This window comes from Strix aluco, chromosome 19 (assembly GCF_031877795.1).
Source record: "Strix aluco isolate bStrAlu1 chromosome 19, bStrAlu1.hap1, whole genome shotgun sequence".
Classification (NCBI taxonomy): Eukaryota; Metazoa; Chordata; class Aves; order Strigiformes; family Strigidae; genus Strix; species Strix aluco.
This window is the reverse complement of record NC_133949.1, coordinates 4,830,661-4,848,396: the sequence shown is the minus strand read 5'-3', so window position 1 is coordinate 4,848,396 and position 17,736 is coordinate 4,830,661. Positions and strand designations below refer to the sequence as shown.

The 17,736-nt window shown below is 45.3% G+C and overlaps 1 protein-coding gene across 7 annotated transcripts in view; it reads right to left on the bottom strand.

Moving 5' to 3' along the window:
* Positions 1-17,736, bottom strand: part of LOC141932333 (S-adenosyl-L-methionine-dependent tRNA 4-demethylwyosine synthase TYW1-like) — a 110,867-nt gene that overhangs the window by 15,615 nt on the left and 77,516 nt on the right. For all 7 annotated transcript variants that reach the window (XM_074845753.1, XM_074845756.1, XM_074845754.1 and 4 more), the window contains 2 exons: positions 13,574-13,684; positions 347-514 (listed from right to left, as the gene is read on the bottom strand). In XM_074845753.1, the coding sequence (XP_074701854.1) occupies positions 347-514; positions 13,574-13,684 (279 nt within the window). The remainder of the gene's footprint in view (positions 1-346; positions 515-13,573; positions 13,685-17,736) is intronic.

Here is a 17,736-nt window from a genome sequence, read left to right as displayed (position 1 = left end):
GACCGACATCAACGAGATTTGTTCTTGCCGTTCTCAAAACGCAAAGTGAACGTGGCAAAGCACACGAGATCCCGACTGAGCTCCGCACGGAGCCGTTAAACGCTTCTTGCCTGGATTGCCACGGTAGTGCTGAGAGTTGTCACCACTGGCTGCAACCTGCAGCGTCTTCAGTAACTATTCCACAGTGCTCTCTGCAATATATGCTATGCATTTTTTTCCACACCACCGCCCCCCCCAAGAAGTGTCCAGCTAACTCTAGAGAGAAAATGTGTTGGAACAAGGCAATTGGGCAACACTTCCAAGGAGAAGATACAGTGCCCGGTATCACACCCTGGCAGCGTCTCACCTTTTTGTGAGCTATCAGGAGGCAGTTTGAGTGTTCGTGCTCGCACGCGATTTCATAGTCAGGGATGAGGTCTGCCAGCTCCTGGACGAAGAGCACCACCTCCTCGTGCCAGGGGATGTTGGCCATGGTGAGGCTGCTGGCTGAGCTTTCCCCGCAGTAGGTCACGCCCTGAGAAGAAACATGGAAACAGGCATTGTCAGCTTAACCCTTCACAAGCTCACAGCACTGCCAGCACAAACCCCTGAAAACAGTTTGTTTTGTCCCTCCCTTCACACCATATCTTATGGAAAGGTAACTTATTTGGAGATGGTATAAAAAAAATCTGTCTCCCTCAGTGACACATCCTAAATCACTGTGTGCTCAGGCTTCCACAGCAGTAAAACACAGGTTAGTCTTTATTCTGGAAAGCAGCTTTAAAAGCATTCAAATGGAGGATGCTCATGCTCCTGTCCTACCAAGGGACCTCTGAGAAGGTCACTTGGTTTTGAAACATGACGTGCCTGGAAGGAAGTCTCACAAACAACCAACGCAACAGTCAGTGTGACGCTTCTGGAGATAACTGTCCCATGTGCCACAGAGGTAAGGACCTTTCCAAGCCGAGGCTGTGATTTCTGACACTGTCCTCTAGTATCCACACAGATCTCGTTCCAGGCCCTTGTAAACCACCCTGCATGCCCTCCTCTCTAACCGTGCCCAGTGAAGCTCCCCCAGCTCTACAGTGCTGGCTCTCCCTGCTTCCAGCTGTTCAATTTAATTATGAGAGAATTAAACCTGCCTATTTTAGCTGCAGACGATTGCTGTAACTGTCCCGGATCAAGACCATTTTGGCATTCAAGACGAAAAGATGGTCCCTGCACTCCAAAACCCATTTTTTTGTCTTCCCCATGGTGCCCATGCAACGAGACCCTGGTAACTGTAACGCTCTATGAATACATATATTGGAGATTATGAGTAAAACACTCGGTTTTATTGACATGATTGATTGGATCTTGAGACCTCAAGGTTCTTCCCAACTCCTGGTCATTTTATAGAAAAAATTAAGATACTCCCAGTTTTGGTATAAGAAAGAGGAGTTTCTAAAGCATTATGCATCCATGCACAGATGAGCCGGGCAGAGCCCCACTGGGCAGCGGTGCCCAGACTGAGCACTGGCAGAGATGTGGCTCATTAGGAGAAAAGTGTAGATGCAGATACTGGCAGGGTAGCAGCAGCTTGAGCCCAGAGAAACAGTGGATTTCTTTTAAACACCTTTCCTTCCAAAGAAAAGGGGGGGGAAAAAAAACTATCAGCAAGTGTACAAATCATCCTCTTCTGTGCATGCACAAAGTGTACGATTCTTGAGAGCACAAAGAGCAATATCACAAAAAAAAAAAAAATAGGGCAAAACTGGAATAAAGCAGAGGATGTCTGTGAACCTTGAGGTCTTCTGAAGACAAGTGCACATTTTAGGTTCAAACCAGGGGGATGCAGTTGGGCCTTAAAGGTGGAGAAATTGTGAATTTGCATGGTGCAGTGCCACATCAGCCACTGGCTTCTAAGACCTTTGCTAAACCAGAAGCAACTCCATGGGGATGAAAGCATCTTCACTGCGGGCAAAACCAGGTTCCCCCAGAAAAAGAGGGCTTTGCTTCTGACCCTCTGCTCATCTAAGCTGCTTTTCTGCAGTAACCAAGCACCTAATGATCCTTAACAAAGCCAGCAAGTCAATACCTCTGGAAGGGACATGTTCTCACCCTCTTTTTACAGCCTGGAAAAAAGGAGACAAAGATTTGCACGGGGCCACAGGGGAAGCTGTGGGGGAGGACGGACAGTCACCCTGGACAGCATGGTGGCACTGCTGAAACCTCACCTTCCTAATCCAGCCTGCTTTGTCTCTGGTCTGCTCCTCTCCACGGCAGCACTGCACCTCCACCTTCTAGTTAGGACAAGACTTACAGAACTGTAAGAAAACGTGAAGGCTAGAGGAAGGTGCTGCTCTTTGTTGTTCATTCACTGCTTGGGAGGCAGAAGTCGCTCAGCAATGAGCTCGCTGGTTAGAGGCACAGACCACGAGAGCTGGTTTGCTGCTGGCTCTGCTGCTACCTCCAGCGATTCAAGGTTCCACCAAGACCCTTGACGCCGGCATGAAAGGACGAACATGAAGACTCATGTGGCCAAATGCTTCTAGAAACCAGAACTTTGCTCAACCTCCTCCATCTAGCTAAAGAAACACAAGTCACCAGTTTCCAAGATTATTCTTTATTTCTCTGTTTGCATGGGGGTCTGCAGGCTGCTCACCAGTGCCTGCCGGGTGGGGGTGACAGCATTTTATGGAAGATATTGAGTATGCTCCTCCCTGGTCTTCCCCCCAGACCTCACCTACAGAAGACAGCCACAGCAACTACTGGGCACTCAGTGCACCAGATCCTTGTTAAAAACTAAAAAAAAGAGAAAAAAGAGATTGGGGGCACTTGTCCAAACTGCTCAATACCTCCCCTGGATATCAAGGGCCATGAGCTATATACAAAAATAACATCAGCACAGTAAAGCCAGTGCAAACAGTCAGTAAACACACTGATTATTTTCAAGGCTGAGTACACAAGGCAACACCCAAAAATATAAAGGCATTTGTAAAAACTCCTTCCAACTCATCTCATTCCTACTATCTTTAGCTTAAATTAATTCAGTAAACACTGAGAACTGTTTGGAAAGAAGTCTATCTCTGCCTGTGCCTCCCGCACATGCAGAGGGAGGGTGAAAATCCAGGCTTAAGTTGATGCTGTAGAGAAACTTATTGTTTACTGATGAGTAGAATTGACCTGATGACATTAAAAAGCAGCTTGTGTTGTTTTGGTCAAAGGCCACCAGAACAACTGAGGAATTTCTATAATCCTACCACTCCACAAACGAGTCTGTGCTGCTTTGTTAAGCACTGAGAGCCAAAGTAATCGCCCCAGAGCAAACATCCGCAGGAAACATCAAGGGATGTTTTTGTAAGATTGATTTGCACTGATTGCAGATCTCCCATCCAACACCACCTGCCAGCTGAAAGGCCAGCACCATCGCTCACGCACCCCCAAAGCCCTCATCACTCCTGATCTCCCCTGACTTAGCAGAAGTAAAGGTCACACAGCGCTGGCACGTTGCACGTTTGCACCCAAAAAAAAAAAAAAAACAACCAGTGCATGAGGTGGGAAGTACCCAGCACCCGCAGACTGATGTGATGAGCACTATGAGCATCCCTTGGGCTGGCCACGGAGAGAAGTTTCCCACTGCACATCAGTCTGCAAAGCTCTGTAGGTCACTAGTGGGGACAGGCAGGAGCACGAGCCTTTGGGGAAACAGCTTTTCTGATCATTTTCTGGAAGCACACTCAAAACTAGGCACTAGTTTAGAAGTGGCATTGTTCAGAAGACACCATCTCAGATTGAATTGTATTAAGTCAGCAGAGATACTGGGTTCTTGCTGCAGTTCCCTTCCCAACCACCCGATACAGCAAATGGACCGAAGGAGAGCGCGTTTCTGCTACACAAAGCCAAGACACAAGCACTGCTGGTTTGGGCCATTTACTTGCAACAGAAGCTGAGGTCCTCCGGGTCACTGTAATACCCACCCCCTGCAGCTACCAGCTCCGTGCCCAGCAACGATCACTGGTCAGTAAATGCAACCCCTCAAGTTCTCCTACACCCCACTCCACCCTCATCATTTTGAGATCAGATGCTCTTAGTTTGGAGAACAGATCACGTGAACCTCTTGAATTACTGATCTAGTCTTAGCTATGACCTCAAATTCACCACTACCTTGCTCCATCTTTAATTACATTAGTAAATTTCTCATAAATTAGCTCAGCAGTATGTGGCTTGCTGAGATGTATTTTTGCTTGTGTCTTTCTTCCCAGATAAAATTCATTAAATGCTTATCCAACTGGTTTAACCTGTGGTATCACAACACAGGTCACAAACCTACCAGCATCCAAAAGGGCAAACTCACGCAAAAACCAGCTTTTCTTCTAGAACGAAGGCCCAACTCCTCTGTACCTCTCTAGGTGGTTTCATCACCTTTGCTCTTCAGCTGAGCTATTTTATTCCAGTCACAAAACCCCATCAAGCACCAGTCTTTAAAACAGAGAGCACACAATTTTATGGATGATTATGTTTTGCATTCTCGTGTTTTTCCTCTGTGAAGAACACTTCTACTTCTTTTAAGTGGCATTTGCATCCACACTATGTTTACGGCACCTGGTCCCAGCTGACACTGCACTGTCAAGACCTAATTCACCTACATTAAAGTTGAACACGTCATGTCCAGCAACAAACAGAGACAGATCCTTTGCAAACACTTAGAATTAGAGCAAGGTGAACCACACAGTGTGCTTAAACGGGGCTACAGAAGAACACTCCTGCTAATTAGAAACTGCACGAGTTTTGGAAGCAATTACTTTCTCACTGGTAAATTTATGAGGAACCTCCTCTATTAATCTGCCCAAGAAAGGATATTAGAGCCGTGCACCATAACTCAGAGCCAGCATGGGAACAGGTTGACTGTGCACAACTGCAGACAAGTCGGGGGAGTGCTAAAACAAGGAAGTACATTAATTTAGTCAGGCTCTGAAAGGCTGAAAAAGATTTTAAACATTCTTATATTAGAGCAGCCAGCCACACAAATAACAGGGTATATATCTCCAAAGTTCAGCTGTATAGACACAGCTCCATATAGCAATATTTTCCCCACGTTCATTTATACAGATTATGATTTGAGAAACATGAAAACTGTGTAACTACAGAGGGGGAAAATTCTTAAGAAGCTACAACATGACTCATTCTTTTAATAAACTTCAAAGATATCATTTACAAGCAAAGAAAGCACAGAGGCAAATGGAATAACTAAGTGCTCGGATGGCTGATTAATTCACAAGCACAAATCAATGAAAATCAGCTTAGCAGCACACCAAATGAAAGCATGTCAGCTTTCGACTTCCCTAACTTCTTAAAACTGAGTTAAATTAACAGTGCTGATACCACTTAAAAGATGTGAACAGTTGATTAGGGCGGTCATGTTATATTTTTCAGTAATACACAACGACAGTTATTAAGACATCAAGTATTAAAAGAGGAAACCATTCTATTGTACACCCTAAGCTCCTACACCAACTTCCCTGCAGTAGCAGCATCAATGATGCTGCCTCTTAATCTTTAATAGGGGTGCTCCTAGCATCCTAATCATGCCACATAAAACTTTGGCCAAATACCTTGAAACGCTGAAGCCTTTTAAAAAGCATCTCAGCTACTCTTGGTTATGTTGGTACAAATCCAGACCAATCGCTCTGGGTGTGCTCTGGATTTCCACGCTGCTGTAACGGAGCCGAGTGTAAACAACTGTATTTAAGCAACACCTTGTGCCAAGATGATTATCACTGCAGCGAGAAGCACATTTCTTCCACTGTGATCTGGCTCCTTGCCGGAGATCGACAGCCAGCAATCATTTTAATCCATGGGGTTATGAAGGAAAGATTGCTGGGGAACTAAATATGACAGCGCTTTGTTTCTCAACTCCAAAACTCCAGGCTTCCCGACTTAATTACCAAACAAGAGAATCTTCTTAACTCCTAGTTCACAAATTATACATTTGTTTAATTGAGGCTCGTGTGAATTAACAGAAGAACAAAGCGTCGGCCAAGCTGCCGATTGACAGAGCCACTGTTTAAAAACTGGGGCAGCCCTGACCCAAGACAAATATAAAAAGCCCCAAATGACATGCTGATAGATTGCACTCTCTGCAATAAGAACGCTTCTGATCCAAGCATCAGCGTTGTCCAAATTATATACACAAGCTCTCATGCATGTCTGCTCCTCACTGGAGTGGATTCAGGCTCATCGGGTGTTTTTAATAATCACTTTCAAGTTGATTTAACAAAGGACATCAGTTTATTTGTGTCAGTTCAATCTGAAAAGCTGGAATGGAAATGGTTAGTTATACAGCATAACCCTAATACTAAACACCAGCTCCCCAGATGCACCACACGTATGGCTATATGCAGATTGGTGCTACAGCGACCCATAAGTCTTCAGCGACTCCCTTGGAGTCAAAAGAACTCCTCCTGTAAAAGCTAAGCTCTGAAATGCTGGATGCAACCTTTCATTCCATCTCTTCAAAACAAGCCATATAAATATTGAGAGAGAAATGGCCACTGTTACATCACCCACCCCCCTGCTCCTTATGCCCTATTAAAGAGCGATTGCACAGAGGGAGGGAGGACGAGTAGAAAGACTTAGATTGGAAGGCAGGAGGTGGTGACCTGCTTTGCTACAACCCACTCCTACCCTGCCTCAGTTTCCTCAGCTGCTAAACACAGTACATAGCGCTAGTCTTTCCTGTCCTGCGAGCAAGCACGGACAGAAATTCATTACCACAGACTGTTAGCTGAGCACAGCAACACTGGACCATCACACACAACCAGCCTCAACACGCTCTTTATTTTCTACAGCTTCCCTTGGTCATATCAAAAAGCCTCACAAGCCTAATGCAATTTCCATGCCCTGTGCTTCCCACTTATTTTGGATACTAACCTTTATTGAAACACAGAAAACAGATGAGAACAATCCATTCTAGCTTGGATTTTCATCAGACTTACATTTGCACCCAAGCCCAGTGCTAAACTGCAAAAACTCCTTTTCAATGTGAGAAATATATTTGTATCAAACCACAGGCTTGAACTAAAGACTGATTTTTCAATGAAACTGTGTGTCAGGGTCACTTGAAAATTCAGAATTTAATCATTCACCTATGTCTGCAATGAAACTTGTTATCGAACCTTACTATGTACTCACAGCATAAAAAAACCCACTGATGTCAAGCCGAACTCCTCAGACACATCTATTAGTAACTTGCAACCTTCAGCTGCATCAACAGAAATAGAAAGCTGGGTCCCTGCCTCTGTCACCCACAGATGCTAATAAAGAGCAGAGCAGCTTTCGGCAGAGGCTGCTCAGGACCCACCTGGAGGCAGCTTTCCACAGCAGCCCAGGGCAACTGGGATTCATCCAGCAGAGCCAGACCCCTCGGGTGCGCAACTGCCCCGCAGCTCTCCAGCATGATGGGGAGGTGGAGCAGCCCCACCACTGCCTACCCAGCCACCCTGAGCCATCCATGCCTCTTGTCTTGTCCTTGGACCCGTGGCTCGCAGTTAAGAGGACATTAAATGGTCAATTTTTCTTTTTTTTTTTTTCAGGCAGAGAAATTATACATTGTTTGGATTTATTTTGTAGCAGACACCAGAACAGGAGATTTAACTTTGCCTTCTCTTCATCTAAATGCAGACTGGAATGGCAGCAAGTCTCTGAATAGCTTTTTGACAGGTGGGGGCAATCGCCTCTGCTGCATGCAATTAAAAACTCATTAAAGCAGAGCTCATTTTCCTCATTATTTTAAGCACTTAAATAATCTTTACTGTTTAATATGACAAGACCGAGCAGATTGGGACAGATACTTCCCCCTGGTCCTTCCTTCCAGACATTCACTTGGTCATTTTAATTCCGTAGCAAAGCCTCAGATGCCAAGAGCAGGAGCTGCAGTCCCAGAACATCGTCCTTAGCTTTGCCAGACACCGAGCCCACCCACCAACACGAGCTCATCACAAGGGTGCTGCGCTGGAGCTGCAGAAAAATCATCAGGGACAAGAGCTTTCAAGCGGTTGAAAAACTGATTTCACAGAATTAAGGAAATTCTGCACCGTGCCACGACTCTCTGCTCTGCCCGAGCCCTGCCCTCAGAGAGCACCGTGGTACGAGCAGCCCTCGAACAAAGGACAAGCCAGGCAGGCTTGGGGTTTGTTGTTGGTTTTTTTTTTTTTTTCTCCTTAAATTAAAAGGGATGGAGAGAAGCAGCAAGGCTCTGCTCAGGCAGGAAGCAAAAGCTGCAAGATGAAGCTTCACTTCAGCAAACAGCCCGCTTCCCTGGGGATGTCACTTCAGCCGCCGCTCGGACCACATCTCCCGCGCTGTTGCGGAAGCAGCTCCGAAATCAAAAGCCGTGTTTGCAAGGTTGAGCACTTGACATGCCACGCCTGCATACCTCAAAGCTGCTGGCAATGCAGAGCGGATCATGGCCACAGCCTAAATAAAACGTGCAAGTGTCCCCCGTTGCTCCATGATCCATCTGCAATGACCAAAGGTCCAGGCTGGGTCTCCTGGCACTAACGTGACCCTGCAGCACACTCCGCTCACACAGTTCCTTAGGACCCATTTACATTTCACACAAAAATCCTTTTGCCCCTTTGGTTTAAGAAGGAATATAAATGGCAAAATACTGCCTATCAACACAAGCTTTTAAAAACAAAAAGGCAGGAACACTGCAAAAAGATGAGTTGCACGTTCTAGACTTTAAATATAACAATCAACTTTGTGCAACCATCACAGTGACATTATGGCATTAAAACAGACTAAGGCAATAAATAAAATTGATGCGTCTTTAATAACTACACGACACATTCTTCCTTTGCTTGGGTTTTACACAAGGGTAATCAAGGGTAACTTCTATTGGTTTAAATAAGAGAATAGGGTCCCACAGAGTTACACCGCTCTAAGATACTCATGTAAATGAGAACAAGTATTAAGCCCTGCAAGAATCTAAATCTCTATCCACTCCACCCTGTGAGCCTCTCCGGAGCAACAGTGGATTAGCTACATTCATTTTAAATGAATGTCATTTATCTCGAGTATTTAACCAGGAAATCCCACTGAGATAAGCCTCATTTTCTGACAGATGCTTTGCAGTATCCTGTAATATTTTTTTGTTTATTTGCTTTGAGCAGGACCTGGGTCTTTGTCTTTTTAACCTATCACACTGGGGTTTTGGAGAAAAAAAAAAACAAACACCAAGACAGCCAAGCCCCATCACATGTGAAATAGATTCTTCAATATGCCTCAAACACACACAAGAAATTACTTTTAATCAAAAATATTGAGTCTTTTGGGGAAAATTCCCAGGTCACAAATGCTGTGTGAACACCAAACTGCTGGGGCTGGACTGAAGGCCAGTTACACACAGTTTTTGTCCAAGTGCAGATCAATACCTGGAGTACATGAAAGGGACTACTGACAGCAATAATGAGTGCTAGATTTGAACACACCTCAGCCCTGTCTTCCTTCCAGTCAGAATTTAACTCCTGACTTTATGTACTATTGTATCAAGCATCCCTTTGAATGCTGGGGGATTATATCTGTGATCACTCTGCTTACGTACACTTTGCCTGCACAACTGCAAACTCCCAGGCTTTAGGGGGGGTATGATGCAGCCCCTCTTCTGCTGTTCTCCTTTGCTGAGAAGATGATCTGCTCACCTTTTATTCCAGAGCAGTCAAACATTGCAGGGACAAAGACCCCAGCTCTTGCCTGCAGGTGCACAGGCAGAAGCAACAAAGCACCCTGAAGCATTCTCATCCCCAGTTTGCTCAACAGCACAGCTCAGATGCCTCTGAAAGCGCTGCAGCAGCCATCTGTACCAGTGATCCTGCCGTAAGAGAAGGCTGATCTCATGGGTAGGGTGTTGGGACAAGAGCTTTGCAAGCCAGGATTAAAGGCGGTCAGATGAAAACAAGCTGTCTGCAGAGCGCACGGCTGAATGCAAAGGAGAATAACCTACTAATTTAGTTAGGTCAGACTGTGGAGTCCCCATCCCTGGAGGTATTTAAGAGTTGGGTTGCCACAGCGCTTGGGGATATGGGATAGTTGGGAACTGTCAATGTTAGGCTAATGGTTGGACTGGATGATCTTCAAGGTCTTTTCCAGCCTAGACGATTCTGTGATTCTGTGAGATTCTATGGGGTAAGGGCCTGGGTGCAGGCACAACAGCAACATGAGTATCTCCAGCAGCGTGGGGGGCACCCCACCCCACCAGCAATCAGTGGACACTGCAGAGAGGACAGCCAAGTAAGGAAGCTGTCCTTAAGGTGACATCCCCTCTGTCAGCCTCTCATGTCAGTACTTGGCTGGACTCTCTCACTACCCTGCAGCAACACAACTCTGTTCATCAGCCACTCTAGAACGTGTCGCTTACTCCTTCTGGCCAAGAAAAGGGAAAAATTGGTTCCACGCTCGAGGTGAGAAACCATGTAATCCTCTCACATTTCAAAGTCAGAGACAGTGCAGCAAGAGGAGAAAGCCATTGTGCCTCCCCACCGAGCCAAATCTTCCACACTTTAGAAACGCTGCTGTTTAGCAGGAAACTGGCAGATGAAACTATGTGAAACAAATAAGGCCACTGACTGGGCTAATACTATATTTAGTGTGAGCTGCTTCCCCTCTGCAGAGCACCAAGTACCCACCTTTTGGAACACTGCACTTGCTCCAAAGAGGTAAGGAAGAAAGGCAGCTGTGTTAAACCCTTACATAAAAACGTCCCCTATAAAAATCTGTGAGCGAGACCTTTTATCCAATTTAGGGGCTGCTTAAACACAACCCCCGCTCCAGGGAAGCCATCACAAAGTTTTGTGACTTTTAAAAGGGATGGAAATGCCATTTAAACCCCAAATGTTGTGCCCGCACAGAGTCACACCATTTGTTTCACAGGGATAACATCGGCTCAGCTCCCGCTTGCGAAGGGTCACTGCCAGCAACGCCGCCGGCAGTGGCGTGTTTCATACTTCAAAGTACATGAACCCTGCTTTCCTGTCTTCCAAATTAAGATAACGGGACAGCACAGCTCTATTTAAAAGCTCAATTAAATGGAAAAAAATGGAGACTATTTCAGAGCCTGCTGGTGAATGAGGTGGAGCAGTGCCCTGACAATTCATTTCTGCTGCTGAAGCTGAAAAGGAATTAGTGTGTTTTCTTGTACTCAGCTGCTCGCTTCTGTCTTGTGGGGCTTAGCTGCTGTCAGACTTGCTGCATGGTTTTGAGAGCTTTGGAAAATCGTCCTCCCTCCACTAGACTGGAAACGAAGAACAAACTGTAGAAGATGTTTTTTTGGACTTGGAGTACACAGATCGCAATGAAGTTGTGAAACGCTGCGCTGCGGTTTTTAATGAGAGCTGTAACCAGGGAAAGGAAGACTTTCCCCATCGCTCCCAGCCTAAGGACAGCAACTAGCAGAGACAAAGGAGAGAGATGTTGCATCCTTTGAAAAGGCTTAAACCTGAGTTTCCCTGTCCCCAAGTACTGCCCTTGGGATTGAAAAGACAAGAGACTTTCCACATGCCAGCTACAGACTGCTTTTGTGGCCACAGTATAGGTACAGTGTTAAACCATTCACAGAAGCAGCTGAGGCATGAGATGTTCTGTCCCTTAGCTTGAAGACACCATGATCTGACAAGGATCAGCACCCTGGCAGACACTTCTGTCTTCCAGCACTTGCAGAACTTCACTTACCTGCTGGAATAGTTCTGAAAAAAATGACATTTAGATGAAAGCATCCCACTTGCCCATTTAAGTAACACACACTTTTTTTTTAAAAAAAAAACCACACCAAACTGCAAACTTACACTCATATCAGTCCACAAAAAGACCCAAACTCACCCAACAGCACATGGCCATCAGGTGCCAGGTGCGCCCCCATCAGCCTTCCTTGTCCTGCAACCCCTCTGAACCCCCTTTGCAGCTGGTGTTGGCAGGTACACGAGGGATGCTGGATCCCCAGCTACACTACCGTGCTACGTGGCTCCTGGGGAATGTCACACAGCCCCTCTCTGCCTCAGTTCATGCTTTTGCAAACACGGCAAAGTGCTCAGTGCATATCCCTTCCTCGGAGAAAGTCCTCGCAGGTTGAGATTTGACAAGTCCTTTGAAGTACTCAGAGTGCAAAGACAACATTTTCCATTGAAGCAGCGTGGGCAGGAGCCTGTCCCAGCCCAAAGAGTGTCAGGAGTACATCTATGACCACCTTGGGAATACCTCCATGACCACCTCTTCTCACCTATCTCCCTGGCAGTCTGAGGCATGATTTTGCCAGGGAAAAACCACTGGGAGAGCTGAGCTCCACGCTGCTGGGAAATCATGACTGCCAGGCTGAATCCTTCCCCGGGCAAAGGGAACAGCAGCCCTCTGCCTTGGAGGAGACAGATGTTCGCCCTGGAGAGCACTCGGAAACATTGATGAACATACACCTGATTCATTTTACTAATTAAAGTCGCTACACATGACAGAGCAGTCTAAGTAGCACGTACACCAACAGCCTCGTGCTCCACACTGGTGTGCACACTCATCTCTGTCCTCCTCGCAGGCTGGATCTTGTACTACCAGGCTGCAGCAAGAGTCAGGAGATGCAAGGTGGGAAGGGCCCCATAGGAGCACCACTCCTGCTAGGTTTAACCCGAGGAATATAAATCAGTCTGATACACATTATAAAACTGAGGTTTCTTCCCCAAACTATACTCAAAATCTTGTTTTGTATTAAGCTATCAACTTCAGCAGCACGTTCAGAGAGAGAGAGACCTCTCAATACTGATAATATAAAAACCTTTGGGTTCTGTTTCATAAGGAAATTGCAGCAAACACCAGTCCTTCTTCAAAGCAGCAGTAAATAAAGGTCAAAAAAAGGAAAGAGAAAGAAAAAAGAGAAAGGAAAGAGAAAGTCCAGAAGTAATAGAGCTGCAAAAACACAGAGCTGAGGTGCATGTGCTGGTCTGCAGAGGAGCTGCTGGATGAAAATGCTGATTCTTTACAGAACACCTTGCAATGTGTCTTTTTTACATTCTCTATATACTAAATTGATTTACCCCAAGATAAAGCACCTCCTGCCCTGCTGTAGTTCTTCCAGTCTCAGAAGGTAGTATTTCCCCCTGTTTTACACAGCCTGACAAATACTACATCAGTAAGCCAGACATTATCACCTTTTCCCCTGGCAGAATTTTAGGCCAGGATGGAAAGAATAATACCACAAACCTCCAGCTTGTCCCAGAATATTTTGTTTAAAATGGTGGTTGACATAAAAGAAGGAACATCTATTTATCAGTCTCTGCTTTCATGAGAAATACAAAAGAGACCAGAGGGTTATGATTCCGTTGAGCAGAAATTGATGCCGGCTGGTACAAAGCTTGTCTTGCATAACACTAAAGACCACTCCAAATGCATTCATAAGGTATTAGAAACCTGGCTGCCTGACTTTAAAAGCAAGAAATAAGTTCCTTATGCATCACTGAAATCTTTGGAAGAATTGCATTTGCTCGTACAAGTTTAAGACTTGGAGGGAAAGGGGGAATGGGGAAGGAAAAAGTAAAATACTGATGGAAAAAAAAAAAATCTCCATGCTGCTCACCTTGACCTCAATGAAGTCTGGTTTACCGAGGGATATCAGGTCAGCATAGGCTTTGAGTTCATCCACATTCCAAGCTTTCACCAGTGTCAGCCTATAAACTGTGCGCTGTTGCTGCAATAAAGGAAAATTGACATTAGCAACACATTCTGACACAGGGAGGATGTTCCAGCCTTGCACACAGCTTCAAACATGGAAAAAAAAAAAAAAAATCATTAATTTATTCCAAGAACCCAGGGGCTATAACAAACCAGACCCAAACGAGGAGTAACCTCACTTGTTCTTTCAAGAAAGCTACTCCACAGCATCAGTGAGTTGAGCCACCTTTTGCCATACAAAGACTTATCTTCCCTCTATATATCCCAGGCACTTTGTTTTTACAGGAGCTTTAACTTAATGGGAAAATAACCAGAAATTTTATCTGTCTTTGATTTATCTCTCGTTGATTTGCTTCCCTAAGCATAAAATCTCACCATTAGTTGCTATACAGGTATTTTTATTTCCTCCAGCTGGATCATCTGGCATTGGTGACTTTTAGCCAGGACGAACAAGAATACACGGACCGTTGTCCGCCCCTGTCTGCAAATATTTCTAGCACCTCAGGTACAATATCACAGAGAAAAGACTCTCCTGTGATCAGTTACACAGAACATTTTATTGGAAGCAAAAAGAGACAATTAAAATCACAACTGGGAAACATTGCAAATACCCTGCTTATGACCCAGCTTATCAGAAGTGTGGTGCAAACCATTAGGAAGACGCACAGGAGCTGCAGCACTAACGACTGCAGGAGCAGCATCCACCCCTCGTTACCTGCAGCAGGGCAGCTGGATTTCTGCCTGGCAGCATCCCTGCCTGCACCTGCCTCCCATCCCACTGCCGAGGGCTGCAGCTCCTCACCACACCAGTGCCTCTCCCGGATGCCCAGACCTGACTTATTTCTGTGCACAGTGGCAGACAACACCGAGAACTCCTTTCCTTGGAGTCATTCTGATTTTCCCTCCCTAAGGGCTGCTCACCAAAGAGGTTACTGATGACAAAAGAACTTCCATCAATATAAGCACTTTGCTGTGGAACAAATCCAGTCTCACCGCTTACATCTGCTTGTTGCCATCTTTCCCCCTCCTTGCCTTCATCTTCCACTAATGTTTTATTCCACTTATCTCTGGAATTTATTTATAGAGCAATCTTCCAGCAAAATTGTTTTTTGAATTAACTCATTTTCCTTCCTTGGCACACTGTAGACTGTAAAACGTGATAAAAGCACCAGTTTAGGCAGGGCGAAAGAGCACCATAACAAATCCACCGCAACCCAAGACTCCACGGCTGGAGCCAGGTTGTACCCCAGGGCTGGGACATCACAGCACAGCACATCAAATTCTTCTGGTCCAGGAAGTCCAGGCTTAGAGTCAGGCTGAGTTAAGATATTCTCCCTTACCTATCACCCATGACACGTCTGCGGCGCGAGGTTCCCTGAACTTCAGTGCCACGTGTGGGAAGCATGCACACTCTTCAGTTTATGACATTTTTCAACCCAGAAGAGCAAGCTAATAAGGAGATCTGCTATGGAACTGAACTTTCCATCACTAAATCTCAGACTGTTTCCCACTGTGATACCTCTGACAGCTTCCACTGGCCAGGGGAAAAGCAGGGATGGATTCTGGAACCCTGAGTCCCAGTCAAGGCTATTAAAAAAAAGTTCATGCTATTACCCCTCCCCAGACAAAGCCAATACTTCCGTACCAATCCCCGATCTAGCCATGTTTTACTTCTTCAGAGCCTCTGACCAACATGCCACATAAGTGAATTTTGCCCTCTGTATAAAAATCAAAACGTCACTTACTTAAACACATTTCTATGTTTTCCACAGGGGGAGAGAAAAAAAAAAAATTGCTACACCAGTTTGCCATGGAAACATTCTAGATTATTTACTAACAAATAACTAGAGGAAAAACATAAAACCCAGGAGCATATTCTTCCTCCTCCTAACATCTGAACACAGCCAGGGGCAGGTCTTTAGGGTACATACGTATAGAGAACTACACCCAGTGCAGGCAGAAGTATCCCAGAGCACTCACTGCCTGTTGCCTGTCATCTTGGGAACCTAAAGCACCAGGTAAACCTGCAGAATTCCCCAGGGAACAGTGACCTACAAAGAGTCACTGTCTTGAGAAAAGAGTTAAAAGTAGAGCTCCTCTTAAAAAAAAATTTGTGGAGAGTAACTTTAAAGAATTATTGAGAGAATGATTATTGAAGGCCAAATATTACAACAATTAAAATAGCTGTCCTGTCCCCATAGCATATAAGCACATATTTAAGAACAAGTCTTATTTGAATAGATTGACAAAAGAAAGGTTCAGGCCAAGAGACAACAGGCAAATATGAGATCAACAGTTAATTACTGAAGAGAAAAACAATGAAGGAACTAATAGAAAAAATAAACGCATCATTTGCCATCTAACAGAAAAAGAAGAAACTAGAGGGAAAATATTTAACAACAGGAAAAACTTCAATCCACACACGCCTGTCAATGGTCTGAAGTGATTAGATACCCAATTAATCAAGAAATGTCTCCCCAAAGGTCAGCTCACAGTGGTAAACAAATGCAGGCAGCTTCAAGGCAACAGCAAATAAAAATCCTATTTTAATACCAGCCCCTACACCAAAGGCTGCTGATCCAGACCCAGTCCTCTGACTGGGGGGGTCACATCCCCAGTAAAATCAGAGTGGGGAGGCCACCACGAAGTGCCCTTTAGGGGTATTTCTTTTTTTATGGCAGGATGGTTTTGTGCTAAAATTAAGAGCAAATTTATGGATGTCTCTGTTGTGCATAGAAAACAGAGCTTGGCAATGAGCACACAGCGAGCAGGGCAGCGCATCCTGTTAAATCCAGCACGAGCAGCATCGCCACCGCTGGCTGAATAGTCTGCAGCAGTGGAGAACATAAAAAGGAAAAAAAAACAAAGAGGAAATAAGATCTCAGCCTTAACACAGAGAAATAAAACAACAGGAAATCCATTTGTAGGGTGAAAGTCTTAGAAAATCCACTTGATCTTCAGACAGCAGATACTTGCTGTTTGGGGAATTTCAACACGACACATGTGTAATGGGAGGCTGGACCAGGCAGAAACTGCTCTCAAGTGCTAGAATTAGGGGTAACGACTAATATCAATAGATGTATGGAAAACTCCTATAGACTAATAAAAAAAATACCTAGAGCTCAAGTGTGAAGTGGATTGACTAGAGCTTTGCACATCACCTCTGCTGAGCAGCGAGGGCAAGACCTTCAGGTAACTGAAGTGCTGGCAGCTCACGAGGGCATTTGCTACCCTGCAGGACACACGTGTGACAAGTGTCACTTACAGAACCGTCACACTGCTTGGAGCAAGCTTAGAAAGTGCCACCAAGTGTCTTCCCAAGGTTCAATTCCTTTATGAGATCTCCAAAAGGATAGAAAACGTTTTCTAGAGGCTGAAAGGACTCGCAGCAATAAAAAATTCAGTAGCATCTTCGTTGGCAGCAAAAATTGAAGTCAACTGATTGGAGGGAGATGACTCTGGGAGTGCCACGCTCTGATTTCAGAGGACCACGTTGCAATTTTGAGGGGGGCCACACTGCTTCACCCCTCCATCTCTGCTGGCAGATGAATGGGCCAAATGCACCCACACCCCATACTGGAGGGGACTGCCACCAGCTCGTGTTTCTTGCCAAAATATAGTGGAAGCAATATATTTAAAATAACAAGTCTAGACTTAAAAATGGATTAAATCAGACTGCGAAGATTAACATAGAATCATAGAATGGTTTGGGTTGGAAGGGACCTCAAAGATCATCTAGTCTCAACCCCCCTGCTATGGCAGGGACACCTCCCACTAGATCAGGTTGCTCAAGGCTCCATCCAACCTGGCTCTGAACACTTCCAGGGATGGAGCATCCATGAACTCCTTGGGCAACCTGCTCCAGTGCCTCACCACCCTCACAGTAAAAAACTTCTTCCTTATGTTTAGTCTAAACCTCCCCTCCCTCAGCTTCCACCCATTACCCCTCGTCCTATCAATACAGTCCCTTGTAAAAAGTCCCTCCCCAGCCGTCTTGTAGGTGCCCTTCAGGTACTGGAAGGACACTATGAGGTCTCCCCGGAGCCTTCTCTTCTCCAGGCTGAACAA